Raw genomic sequence first — 14,379 nt, 5'->3', positions numbered from 1 at the left:
GAAGTGGCCAGCCACATGGACCAAAATATTTTGATCTTATTCACACAAGCAGCCTTTTGACTTCAACAAACCTGCTCACATGGCCCAGTTACACAGAGGAGGCAACACTCTGAATGAACGACACAGAAACTTCGTAACCTAACTCCCCTGAAAGAAAAATGCCATTTGCTAAATGCTAACCAAAGTGTTACCTGGACAGCTCATGTATTTTCAACCATCTGGAACTCCAGAAAGATCAAGTCTGTGTAGCTGTGCTCTTTAATGCAGCTATGTTGTCTTTTACCTGGCATATATTTCACTCCTCTGAAGAAAGGAATATGTTAGGACCCCAGGCTGGGAAAACTAGGCTGGTTTACTAGGAAAACTCTTTATCATCAAATATGAGTGATACCATCAATTATAAGAATTTTCTCAGTCCTTAGTTTAAATTACTTTAAAAAAAAGTACTCCCAGGTGGAGTCCCTGAAGCAAATACTGCTGCAGTGAAACAAAGCTACATTTAAACAAACAGATTTTCTCAGACATCATCCTCATGAAGTAGAAGGGAAAGAGGAATAAATACATTTCAGAAGTTTATTGAAATGAGCACCCTTTTATTAGCAGGCTTATACAGCCCTTATTATTTAATAAGTCCTTTTAAATATTGATGTTACAGTCTATACCAACCCACTCTTTAAAACTGTTAATCCTGTTATGGGACCTTTTTATTTTAGAAATAGAAAGAAATAGCTATATAAGATGTCACAATATTTTAATTCAGACCTTTTGATTATAACACTCAACATGAATAGCACCAACTTGTGAAAAGAGCTGTAAGAAAAGCTTAAAATAAATATCCTCAGAACACTTTTTTTTCCCTCCCTGTTTTCCTATCACCTACGCATAAAACTAAATGACAGCTTTAGCTTCTGGGTTCATTGAATTATTCTTAAACCTACTAGAACTTTCTCATAATTATAATATTTTTAAAGAATGTAAAGTTTGCTTAAATAAACCATTCTTATCTTGGAAAAAATTTGATTGAAGAAGAAAAATATACTGAGAATATCAGACATTTCCAAGATGTATACTCAGATATTCATGTATGCTATGATGTACATTAGACTGAAATATATGTTTCCAGACTTCAATAATGTGCATTTCCATGCTCTCTGGCCTGTACTGTCAGCTGTGAAACTGAAAGTGCTTTGTTTCTCCTTGATTTCATGTCTCTCTAAAGCACCACTCCCATCCTTTGCACACCAGAGTTGCCTGGGAGAGCAGATGTTGTAGAGCCAGCCAAGTTCCAGGGAGGGACAGGAGGCAGAGTGAGGCTGGAAGACTTTCTCCAGCATGTAAATGTCACACAGTCTAGATGTTGTCTATGTTTTACTGCTACACTGATGAAGGCTGTGGGAGAAAGGGCTGATAATTTTTGGTAGTCAAACATAGCTCAGGACTTCTAAGATGCTGATTTTAAGGCTGCTCAGTTCTTAAAAAAAAAAAAAAAGAAAAAAGTCTTAGTGTTTGTGATAAAAAAAGTTCAAGAGATAATACAAATGTTTTCAATACATTCTTGGTACATGTGCCTTGCTCATCACCTGCATCCCAAATGTCACTCTGCATTTTGCAGTGGAGAAAAATATTGCCCTTATAAAAATATTAGACACTTGTGTTTTACAAGCATGTGTTGCTACAAGAGGATAGCTTTTATTCTTAGGCTGAAGAAATTATGCCTGAAGCAGAGGAACATTTAGACCATCTAAATTTAGACTCCTGAGTTCCAGTGTTTATCTATAGAATGTGTGGGAACCCATCAGAGGTGTTTTCTATAGCACCTGCCTTCCCCTGCTGGCTACATAAGGATCTAACATAGCCACCAAAGTTAGATTCCTAAATTGACAGTACCAGCTCATAACACAAATGAGCCCAGACAAACACACTATGCAAATGATACTTACTATTATAATCTGAATTAGAGCACACAACACCAGAAGGAAAATAAAGTCTATCCCCCAAAAGCCTTTCTTATTCTGTCCTGGGGTCCTTGTTGTTAAAATGATGCAAATAAGAGTGAATATTGAGATTGTGACCTGCTTCTGTTAAGTGTTTCTTTTTTCCTTGTTTCCATAAGAAACTCAGGGGCTGAAATAAGTCATTTAAAAAGTGAACCTAGGAGATTTCCATGAAGTTTCTTTGGCATGAATTCAGTCTGGTCTCATCTGCATCTCTTCCCTATGTATTGTGACAAAAAGAGGCAAGGAAGCAGAAGATTCATATAGGGGACATAGGTGTCTCTTCTAATCTCTCTACTAGGACCGCAGCTGAGAAACTCAGAAATGCTTTCCCTTAAACACAAAATTCAGTTATCTGACCTGGATTTGTGGGCTATTATATCATTAATGGAGGATTCTTTGGAGAATGATACAAAATGTCAGGAGGCTTTTCTATTTATGTGTTAAAGCTGATGTTGAAAGAATTTTTAATTCATTATTTTTGATTAATATTAACATATTTTAAGAACTTTGTGATAGTATTATGGTCTAACTAGTGATAAATAAAAATAGAGGGAGAGAAAATCAAAGAAATGTCAGCCAATAATCTTAGAAAGAAAAAATTAGACTTTCAGAAGGGAATACAAATATGGGTTTTTTTCTTAAAAAGGAATTTCCTACATTATAGGGAAGGGGACAGCACACAAGAGATCCTATGCCCCAAACAGCAACCAGTGGCACTTATTTTCTGGGTGTGGTGTTAGAGCAGAGCAAATCTATATTCTCTAGATTGTCATCCTGTTATGCAGCAGGAATGTGTTTTGGTTATGTGTGTGTCACCAGAACTGAAGAGACCTTGTTTGGTGGCACAAGAACTGGTATATAATGTGAGTGTCAGGCAAGTGATGACAAGTGTTTTCTTCTGCTGACTTTTTGGGTTTATTTTGTCTATTTTTTATGAAGTTGTGGAGTATGAAATCCATTTGCACACGGGAGACTTGAAGAAGGCAGATTCCACTGGAGAGGTTTACCTTCGTATACAAGGAGAAAAAAGTGACTCAGGGAAGCGATGGCTTAACTCGAAAAACAGCCTGATCACTTTTGCTAGAGGGCAGGTAAAATAATGAAAAATGTAACTGAATCTGTGAGTGTCTTTTTGTGAGAACTTATATTTCCAGAAAACATTTCATTGATAGAGTATCAAAAATATTAATGTTTTATATGCCATATGATGATGGTCTCCATAGCTAACATATTGTTTTTAAGCATCATCACTGTTGTGCTGCAGTAAAAGAGTTAGGGTGATAAATTAATTCTGAATTAGACTAAATGACCTCTAAGAGTTCTGTTTTAATATTCCTGACTTTTAAGGCCAGGAAGACATCACTGCTTTATTAAAATATGCCTGTTTTTTTAGAAGTGATAACATTTCTGTAGGATAACTTGCATTTGTAGCCCCTCCTTCTAAAGTGGTCTATGAACTTTTCTTGTTAACGTTCCTGAACACTGTCAGTGTTCCAAGAAGACTCTTAGTTTTTTTATGTTTCAAATTTTTCCACCCACTTCTTGCTTTTTGGTAAACATATTGTTTCTTTTTGAGATTAAACAACCTTTCCTAGAAAAGTAATTCCTTGAATAGTTATTGGCAAGAGAACAAAGTAACTAAAAGAGACTTCAGATCAAAAGGAAATATCTGTTTCAAATCAGAAGAACATGTTTAGCTGATACCTTATTAGATCCTAGTGTTTATAATTTCAGCGTGAATTTTTTTATTTAGTGGTTTTTTTTTTTTTTTCTTTTATTTGGTTTTGTTTTTTTTGTTTTAAGGAAATAATGAAATTAAGTACCTGGAAATCTTCTTTTAGGGAGGGTGAGAGAGAGTGTTTCACTCTTGCCAGCCAGTCTAGTGTAGCATCTTCTCTGGCGCAGAAAGCTGGAGAAATGTACTTGATACATGCTTCATTTATTCTTTACACATACCTGTGTTTATTTTATCTGCTTTTCTTGCTATTTTTAAAGGTTTTAGAAGATACAAGGTTTTTGTATGAAAAGAAACCCAGATCTTAGTCATTATGTCCTCTGTATTTTCTTTCTCCATTGTGGAAGAGAATATGCATGCCCAAAGTCATGCTTATCAGGAACTGATCAAACTGGTAGCTCAGAGTTCACAAGTTAAGTCTGAAAACAATGCCAGGATAATAGAGCTCATCTTTTTTGAAGGAGTCATGTAGGAAATTGTATAGATTAGTCTTTTTGATGATAGTAGAAAATAGTCTTGTGTAGTATGTCTTGAGGATAGTGTCAGAGAAATCTGAACAGCAAGACTGCCTGCTACAATGGATAAGGTATTAGTACAGACTGCAAGAGCGACAGATTCCCGTTTCTTTCAAAAACCCAAACTGTCCCAACCTTTTAAAAAACTCTTTATTTTATAAGAATATGTTACATTTTTGCCAAGAATAAAACTTGTAGAAAAAAACCTGAACAATAGCACTTGACTTCTGTGAATACTCGTTCCTGTGGAAGTACTACTCATCTGCAAATTCACAAGGATTTTTTCTGTATAATCCAGATTCTGTGTCAGTTCTTGGACAGACTTGTTCAGACTTCCTAAATCCTTTCTCTGAAATTCTAAAGGGCTTTTCTATATCCTGGGCTATAAGACCCTAATCTTCTTCTTATAAGAAGGGTTTTGACTGGCAACTCTTTTGGTATTCACTCTGTTGCAGTCCTCTTTACTCCAATTTACTCTCAAATGATGAATGCTCTGTTTTAGTCATTGGTCTTTTATTCTAGATGATTCTTTTGATCAATATTATTCTTACAGACATTGAAATTCTGCAACTGTGTGACTATGGGAACAGTGCAAGAGTTTTATTATTTTTTTTTCAAACCCACAAACTAGTCCCCTACTGTTATATTCAATCTTGCATTTTCAACCCAACTTCTCCAGACAACTGCTTCTGCGTTCGACAGAATAACTCATGAAGTTACATGAAATAAAAATCTTAGCTGTAGAGATTTAATTTTGCAGCTGGTTTCTCAAAAGATTAGATGAATCCATTCATAAATAGTATGTTTCCAAACCTCATTTCTTCAGGCCCAGTTAAAAAGCCAATGAATATGCATTTTAAGCAACATGTCAGTGCACATACTTATGTGAGCTTTCCCAGAGATTATGCAGATGACTGTTCAAAGAAGAAGACGAGCATATATAGGCAGGAAGGTGAATAAACTATAAATATTTATGGTATGGAAAAAAGGAAAGACTCCATGAAGACTACTGATCATTCAAGTCTGTTGTATGTAGAAAATTTGGCCTATTATAGAGATGATTTCAAGGAGACAGCCTTATCCTCAAAAGCACAGTGGTTGAAATCTTCACAGATACCATTCACTTAATTTCCATTTACATGCCTAATTCCCACTAAAATAATTGTGAATTTTAGTGAAAATGAAATTGCTCCAGAATTTCTGAATTATTAGACATTTTGTATTTATCAGTTTCTTTGCAAGTTAGGTTCTGGATCAAAGTAACTTTCAACACAGTGGGATTTGTTTATTTCAGTCCATGAAGGTATGAGAAATGAGAACTTTATTGCTAGTGTGTGTATCTGATTTTTCCAAAAATACTTCCTACTAAATACAGAGGCATTCTGAAATTCATAATTCCTAATATCAACTGGATAAGAAAAGTACATAATATTTAATTATGAAGTCAAACACAATTAAATGACATATATGAGATAAATTTGCTTCTATCAAGACACAAAACAATGATCAGACACACCAGGCTAAACTGATAAATACTCAAAACCAGACCCCTACTAAGTTTAAATAAAATATCATTTTGATTATTTCCATATTGCAGGTGGATATTTTCAAAATCAAATCTGTATACCTTGGCAAGTTGAATCAAGTTTGTGTTGGATTTAAAAGTCTAAGAAAAGGTTGGTAATTTTTTTGGTTAATGTAAGGTAATAATGATGTAGATTATTAGATTTAAGTGATCCTAGTACTTCAGAAATGTCTTAAATATAACACAAAAGTGTTTAAAAATTTATAAATTATGAAATTGATGTCCATTGTCTGCTGCTCATTATTTCTTTTGGATTATACATGTCAAGTATCCAGATACAGCTTGGTTTTACTAAAATGTACAAGGGATTCCAAGGAAATGTTGTGACCATGTAAAATTATAAAATTATATATGCAATTGTTCTCCATTGAAATGTCTATCTTTTTATAAGAACAGCCAACAAAGCTTTTGTTTTTCATGAAGCAGTATATGCCATCATGCTTTTGAAACTTTTGTAAATTTCGTCTTCCTGTACATTTTTAGATGATGGAGAAGCCAAAAAAAGGAATTTATTTCAGGGCTATGTGCTTCTATGTAAAGATAAGAAGATAAAATTGGTTCATTAGATTGAGAAGTTGAACACAGAAGAAAGGGTGTTCTGGCCCCACAGGTTCTTTCCTTTTAATCCATGCAAAATATTTTTTAGGGTATCCTGCATGTGTGAGGTTGACTGGCAGATAAAAAGGCTGTATTTCTGCAACATTTTTTCTCATCCTACAGCTGACTCCAAAGCAGCTATTGTAGCTAAAAAAAAATTGCTTATTTCTTGAAAATAAATACCAACAGCAAAGAGAATCATGAATTGGTATTTTATTCAACCCTTTGGCTACAATTTTGGCCCATCGTTTTTTAAAGACAGAATAGAGATTCTACAGGTATTTTTACTCCTGCAGGACAATGGTGATAATGGAAATTACTGTTCCAGAGTATGATACCCTGAGTCTCTTGTTCCTTCTTCTTTTCTAAAAAACCCCAAGATTACAAAATGACTCCGTAGGTTAAACTCGGACTCAGAAAAACAGGATGGGAGACTATTTCCTAGATGGTAACACTAAAATGAACAATCATACTTTCATTCACTTCAGCGAGACTGGGAATGTAACCAAGTTTACCAAGACTCGGAGATCTGACTCTACAAAAGCTTTGTTTCCCAACAATCAAGGTTTCAAATCAAGATAAAACTAGCCGAACTTTGTTCCTTACTATATAGAATGGTATCTCCCCAGATATGAAGCTGTGGGTTGAGTGGATTTTCTGATGGCTCTTGTCATAGAAATCCTGATCCTTTTCCCATTAGGACATTGATAATATAATTTCCTAGTGGGATTTCTTGTGTTTAGAGATTGCATACAGAAGCCTTTCCATACCTTGAGGTGTAATAGATCATTACAGCAAATCTATCCCTACATTTAATTTCACAACATCTATAAAAACATTGACTATTTTGGAGCGTAGTGGAACACATAGAAACAGATACACATAGTCAATATATTTTCAGAAGTTTTATTTCCTTAAAAAGTCTGTCAAAAAAAACCTTTTATAGATTTGATGAAGGTAGAAACTTATGACTGCATACACAGAATATTTTCTTGCTTAAAAAGTATAAATTAATAATGTCCTGTTTATTTTCAATCAGATGGGTGGTTTTTGGAAAAAATTCTTATAAAAGAAGTCTTCTACCCTTTTTCTACACATGTTTTTTTTCACGATGGATGGATCAATAAACGCTCCAAGGAAGATTTTGTAGAAGTCGCAATTCCGCTCAAAGGTAATACAAGCAGAAGTGTCCTTCATTGCCATGAATCACTCCTGCATGGCAGAGAAGTTCACAGCTGGTGTAAGGTTACATCACACAGTAGGAAGAATTTAGCATTGGTACCACAATGGTGAGGGGCATGGGCCTGGACCAAGGTGAATCATGCCTTCTGTAAACAAAGGGGACAAAATTATGCCTGGGTTGGAGAAATTTGAAATGGCAGTATTGAAAGATTCTCTTGGAACAATACAAAGAGAAGAGGCATGGCCTCTGTGTGAGTGTGACATGGATCCATGAGGCCACTGGCTTGGTTTTCTTCCCCTCCACGGGACTAACATGAGTAATGAGGGGTTTGTGGCTTTGTTGCTGAATTTCCTGTGCTACATCCAGCACTGCCAGGCAATGTAATCTTTTGGTTTATACTGCCTTATAACAGATATTGCTCTAAATATTCTGCTTTTACTGCAGAAACATCTGTGGCATCTCTTCCTGTAGAAAATTTCGATACAAAAAGTAGAGGACGATGGCAAGCATGGGTGCACTGCACACAAGTACCAGAAGACATTCCTAACATTCAAGTTGTTGCATTTGGAAGAAAAGGGAAATCCCCTGCACAGAAAGTTCAAAATCTAAGTGATATTCCCTTTTTGGTTGGTTTCTTTTCTACTTCATACAAGTCTTACCAAATAGTTTCAGTAAAATAAGGATTGTAGACAATATGTATGACATTATGTGTACTAGTTGCTTGTCAGAGTTAATGTTTATACCTCTGTGTCTGAAATAAACACAGCTCGGAGAACTTCTCACTTGTGGCCAAAACATATCACTTAGGAAAACTCTCTTGAGGAAATGCCAAATTTGATGTGAAAAAACTCATTAACTTTGAATTAAGTCAGGGGAAAAGAACTGGCCTTGAAAATACAGAATTCAGTTGTACATTTCCTTCCTTTTGTTGTGTTGGCCTATGCTCTGCAACCATTTCCCTCAGTAAAAAATAGACATAATTGATAATACAAATGTGAGTCTGAATTAACTTGCACTCTTAATGGGACTTCCTCATCCTAACACTAACCTCATTGACTGATATTATTAAATGTTGTATTTATCTTTTTTGGGGGGGTTTAAAGTATGCCATGCAAACTGCTGCAGATGACATATAGTTAATTATTGCTATTTTTTTTTAACAGTTGACCACTGGTGATATTGGAGATATAACAAAAATCTCTTTTGTGTTATGTGGTCCATCCTTGAGAAGAGGAATTAAACTTCACAAGGTATTTCAAATATAACACATATAAACTTGCAATAGTTTTCAACATAACAGTAAATAACTTTTGTTGAGGCACAGATGGTCTCGGTTACCTGGTATCTACAGATGACTGCCTACAGCTTGCAGATCTCTTTGTGGGCAGCTCCATCTTGTTTGCACCTGCTGAAGTGCATATTGCTATAGCTCTTCACTGGTGTGCAGTGATGCACAGTTCATCCTTACATGGAAGGCAGTGTTTCCTGCTGGTGTTAGGAAATGTTAATTCCTGCATGGATATTCTGACAGTCTCCACACAGAACAACCCACCTGTGGGAGCCAATTAAGATAATATTCAGTGTCTATTCTTTGCAATATGGCCATCAGTGGGCCTCAAACCTCTGACTGGAGTTTAATATGTCTTTAAGAATTCTCATAAAAAGGAATGGAGAAAGGACTTAATGCTGTCAATCTTAAAATAGAATTAGAATTTAAAAGTATCCTTAATACTTAATTCAAGGTTAATTCAAGGAAAAATTGTGTCAATGAGCTCTGCCTGTAGGCAAGGGCAAAAAGCCCCACCGTGGACATAGCACTGAATTAATCTGAAGTAAAAGAATGATTTCTTGAACTGTGCCACAGAGTCCCTTAACCCTACTATGGATTTGAAAGATCAAGGTGATTCCTTAAACACATAAAGACTCCAGAAACTGTTCTGATGGGAAATGCTAGAGACAGCTGCATTCCAGACTAAAATGTGAATGGGCTTGTGGCATTCAAAGGAATGTTGAGTCTGAATTTATGAGTTCCTCTGGGGACAGAGGAGGTGTTTATCTTATGTTTCTCCTCAAATGTGTTCTGTGTCAGTTAATATTGTACTCTCCGTTTAGGCTATAAAAATGGAATGAATGGGTAAACAAAGCTAATTTCTCATTTTAAATATGCATCTCCAGGCCATTTGATAAAGCATTCAAAAAACATTTTGACACTATGTTTAATATATCCATTATGTAATATAAGACTTCAGCCTCCAGACCTGGTGGCTCAAAACATGGCAGAAAATTCGTAAATATAATAGTTTGCTTTCTGCTTTCTTTTCCAAAACAACCCTGTGCAGCTGGCTAAGTGATTTTTTTTTCTGTACTTTCAGATACTTCACAATTCATTTAATAATTGGTTTATTAGTATCTATAAATTGTTACAATATACAAGAAGTCAATAGGTTGCTATAGACCTAAGTAGTTTCTTGCATGCATGTGCAACCCACAGCACAAGCCACAATAACCTCTATTGCTTCTGCCATTAATGTGTTTATAATATTTAATACTAATTTATTAGTCTATTTATAAATTAGTTATTCCTGGAAGCATAATCTAACATGTAACATGTTGGTCTCACTAGAGTAGGATTCTTACAGTGCAGAAAAAAAGAGATGTTATATAGAAACAGAAGAATAACAGGCAGCTGTCAGGATGCATAAGCTTACTATGAACCAGTGGTCAAACCCAGCCACAGCTAAAGAAAATTACCTTATTTGATTTCTTTTTAAGTGAAAGAAGTAATATTCAAAGTTCCAGGAATTTCTCAGAAACACAGATGAAACTGCAACAAGGAGATAAAATCCCTACATTCATTTTGCTACTCTGTCTTCTCTATATTGATGTTTACAGTGTTCTTCCTAATACCAGAATTTTTCCTGTTATCTCATACAGTTTTCTGCAAAATTCTGTAGTAAATTATATAACCTTAGCTAAAAATTATGCATTTCCTGTAACTTCTGAAGATTTGTGTACTGTAGAATCAGTAGCTATTTCTTGCTCAAAAAGAGTTCCTGGTCTTTCCTAAAGTAGAATACAAACCCATTGTTTACATTTGTTCAGAATATAGGAATACTGTATGATATGAAGATTAAGTTCACACTTAGATGTAGTCTTAGAACTAGCAAGAATTTGTCAGGTATGTTTTATTTTAAGGCCAAAATCTACATAAATCTACACACCTCATTTTTACTAATCCAGTTTCTGCAGGCTGTCTGCCTGCATATGCAAGTAAACCCTGGTGCAAAAAAGATAGGAGTTTGTAATATGTATTGATATTTAGGGTTGCACATACTGATGGAAGTTAGGGGGAAATATTTTTATATAAGAAGTAGTTATACTTTTAATATAAAAATTTTTGTTATTGAAAGTGCAAAAAATACCTATTTTTTGTAAACAATAAGCTGCAATTTTAGTGGAACTTAATACTACCTAAATAAATCTTCCTTTTATTCAAGTAATAATTGGTTTAATTCCAGAAACGGTTATGGGTTATTGTTTGCTTTCATCTGGAAGCCCTGTGACTGATCTTGTAAATTATGGCACAGAATGAATAGGCAGTAATGGAAATTGCTAGGTCATTGCATTTCTAAGAACTCAAAGGCAACACAATCTAACAAAATTTTTGAGTGCAGAACTGTCAAATTCCCAATAATTTAGTTTATCTCATTCAATTATATAAATATTTATACATCTCAAAGCTTGCAGTTGAAATCTGTGTGAGGAAACCTGTACTCAGGATTTCTAAACACTTGTATCTTTTTTCTGTATGATGAGCACAAAGTTTTGCTGTTGCAGCTGCTGTCAGTACTGGAAAGAAGTGACCACAATAATTTTGGGAATCCCTGCCTAAGAATTCCAATTACTTACTGTCCTAATGAAATTAAGTTTTTGTTTCTTTTTATTTCCTTTTGTTTTAAATGTCTTGGGTATGCTATTTCTATACAAAGAGATCCTGAAGACTGAAGGAACCGTTTCTGGAAACTTGCAGTCATTAGCTATTTATGAAGTTCAATATTGCATGTAATAGTTACCACAAATGTTTCTGCATATACTTTATAGATTTTTACTCTGTATTTTATAACCTGACCTAGGATACAGTACATGACCTGAGTTGATCTCCTGTGAATCTGATTTCCACCTTGACTCTCTCAGCGGGGATGTGCGAGCTCCTAAGGCTGTGCTTCCTCAGCTGGTTTGGATGTTCTAAGTCCACACACTTGGAACCTAATTTCTTCACTCTCCAATAAATATTTAAAGCCAAATAGAATGAAGCTGGACCTAAGCTTGCCCATTCTATTGAAACTCATTCTTCAAATAACTTATTTCCACAGGCAGCCCTGAAAGACACTGGGCACCTCATTTCTGCCAACTTTGAAAATCCTACCTGAGATATCGCAAGACTCTTTAAAAAAAAAAAGAAAAAGTAGCAAAGCAAATGTTTTTTCAAAATGGGCATATGCTATTAAGATTGATGTAACTATTCATTATTTGACATTCTGACATTGCAAACACATGCAGGTCAATTTAAGCTGTATCTCTCTTTGGTTCTTTACAAATGGGTCCTATGCTTGTGTTGATATGCAATGAAGAATACACCTATAAACATCAGGCTGCAGAATTAGCAGCTTGAAGAAGCTGCTCTAACTGTTATGCAGAATCAGATAGCTGTTACAAAGTGTGTGCAGGAATAAAAGGAAAAAAGGTCAGTTTGTACTGGGATAGAAATAGGAAATTAAATAATTAAAATAAATTAATTTCTTTCTCTGATTCTACCTGCAGCTTCAGCTCAAAGACCTGGACACTAAACAAGAGTTGGGCTTTCACAGTGAAGCCTCATGCCTGTTTGGAGAAGATGGATCTGAGACGGTGACAGAGCTTGCTGCGGTCAGGCCAGACCAGCCACCCCTCAGGGGTATGCTATTGTAATAAAAAATAAACACATGAGCAAATGCACACACACACACACAGGACTGTAAACTGCCTAGTAGGATGAACACAAGGCATAAGATTGCAAAGCATTTTATATATATTAAAAAACACTCAAAATTACTTTTAACTATTCGTTCAATAAACTGTGGGGTCACAGAATCACTTGGTTGGAAGAGAACTCAAGATCATCAAGTCCAACCCATGCCATAACACCGCAACTAAACCATGGCACCAAGTGCCGCATCCAATCTTTTTTTAAAAACATCCAGCTGTTGTGACTCCACCACCTCCCTGGGCAGACCATTCCAATACTTTATCACCCTTTGTGTAAAAATTTTTTTCTTAATATACAGCCTATATTTCCCTTGGCCCAGCTTAAGACTGTATCCTCTGGTTCTGTCAGCTGCTGCCTGGAGAAAGAGACCACCTGACTACAACCACTTTTCAGGGAGTTATAGAGAGTGATAAAGTCACCTTTGAGTCTCCTTTTCTCCAGGATAAACAACCCCAGCTCTCTCAGTCATTCCTCACAGGGCTTGTGTTCTAAGCCCTTCATCAGCCTCGTTGCCTCCTGAACATGCTCAAGCCTCTCAACATCCTTCTTCTGCCCATCCATCCAACCATTCCAGGTGTTTCTGCAGAGCCCTCCTACATTCCAACAGATCGACACATGCTCCCATCTTAGTGTCATTTGCAAGTTTACTAATGAAAGACTCAACACTCAACACCCTCATCCATGTTGTCAATAAAGATATTGAACAGAACTGGCCCCAGCACAGAGCCCTGAGGGACACCACTGGTGACTGGCCCCAGCTGGATGCAGCACTATTCACTATCACTCTCGGGGCCCAGCCATCCAGCCAGATCCTAACCCAGCAAAGAGTGCTCCTGTCCAAGCCATGGGCTGCCAGATTTTCCAGTAGGATGCTGTGGGAGACAGTGTCAAAGGCCTTGCTGAAGTCCAAATAGGCAACATCCACAGCCTTTGCTGCATCCACCAGGCAGGTCTCTTGGTCATAAAAGTGATCAGGTTGGTCAAACTTGACCTATCTCTCCTAAACCCATGCTGGCTGGGTCTAATACCCTGGCCATCCTCTGAGTGCTGTGTACAGGTATCTAGTTAAAGCATTTTCTTCTGTTTTAAAAAAACTGACATGTATTGTTTTCACTAGACTAAGTACCAGTTTGAAAGTCTGAAAAATACACAAAGCCCAGTTAGTATACTTGCATGGCAGTTTTCAGAAAATGGCTGATTTACACTTAATGAGGGACTAATTCAGAGATTAAAAAAAGGCAGGTACAAAGTCGTAATGGCATGAATCACAAAGAGAAAATGCAGGGTTTTTTTAGGTTCTCTTCAAGCCCCATATCTGCCTCTGAAACCATATTTCATTTCATCATTGTATTTAAAATATGATAACATCTTCCTTTGTTCAGATTACATTTTATGAAATATGTAGAAAAGAATTCTCATTCATTACACTGTGAACAGAAGTCTCAGTTAAAATATTTAAAACTTTTTGCATGTAATATCTAACTGGAGGCTAGACTGCAAATGGAAATATATCTTAAGAGTCTGTTATAACATTCACAGAACCCATTAAAAATCCTCTGTCATGCTGCCTCAAGGAATATGTACTGTATAACTCATCAGACAAAAGTCATGGCAAGCCATCCTTTGTTGTGAAGAATAATAACAATGCATATTTGTATAAATAGCTGAGCCATTTCTGCTGAACATATTAAATAGTTTTGGCCATAATTCTCAAAATATGAGATTGAAACACAGTTCAGTT

The 14,379-nt window shown here is 35.9% G+C and overlaps 1 protein-coding gene across 1 annotated transcript in view; it reads left to right on the top strand.

Moving 5' to 3' along the window:
* Positions 1–14,379, top strand: part of RP1 (RP1 axonemal microtubule associated) — a 163,494-nt gene that overhangs the window by 104,177 nt on the left and 44,938 nt on the right. Inside the window, exons 36-41 of the mRNA XM_041473763.1 lie at positions 2,937–3,088; positions 5,845–5,923; positions 7,469–7,600; positions 8,057–8,238; positions 8,776–8,862; positions 12,434–12,566. Of these exons, the coding sequence (XP_041329697.1) occupies positions 2,937–3,088; positions 5,845–5,923; positions 7,469–7,600; positions 8,057–8,238; positions 8,776–8,862; positions 12,434–12,566 (765 nt within the window). The remainder of the gene's footprint in view (positions 1–2,936; positions 3,089–5,844; positions 5,924–7,468; positions 7,601–8,056; positions 8,239–8,775; positions 8,863–12,433; positions 12,567–14,379) is intronic.

This window comes from Pyrgilauda ruficollis, unplaced genomic scaffold (genome assembly GCF_017590135.1).
Source record: "Pyrgilauda ruficollis isolate IOZ18807 unplaced genomic scaffold, ASM1759013v1 scaffold30, whole genome shotgun sequence".
Lineage (NCBI taxonomy): Eukaryota > Metazoa > Chordata > Aves > Passeriformes > Passeridae > Pyrgilauda > Pyrgilauda ruficollis.
This window is presented reverse-complemented; position numbering and strand designations above follow the sequence as displayed.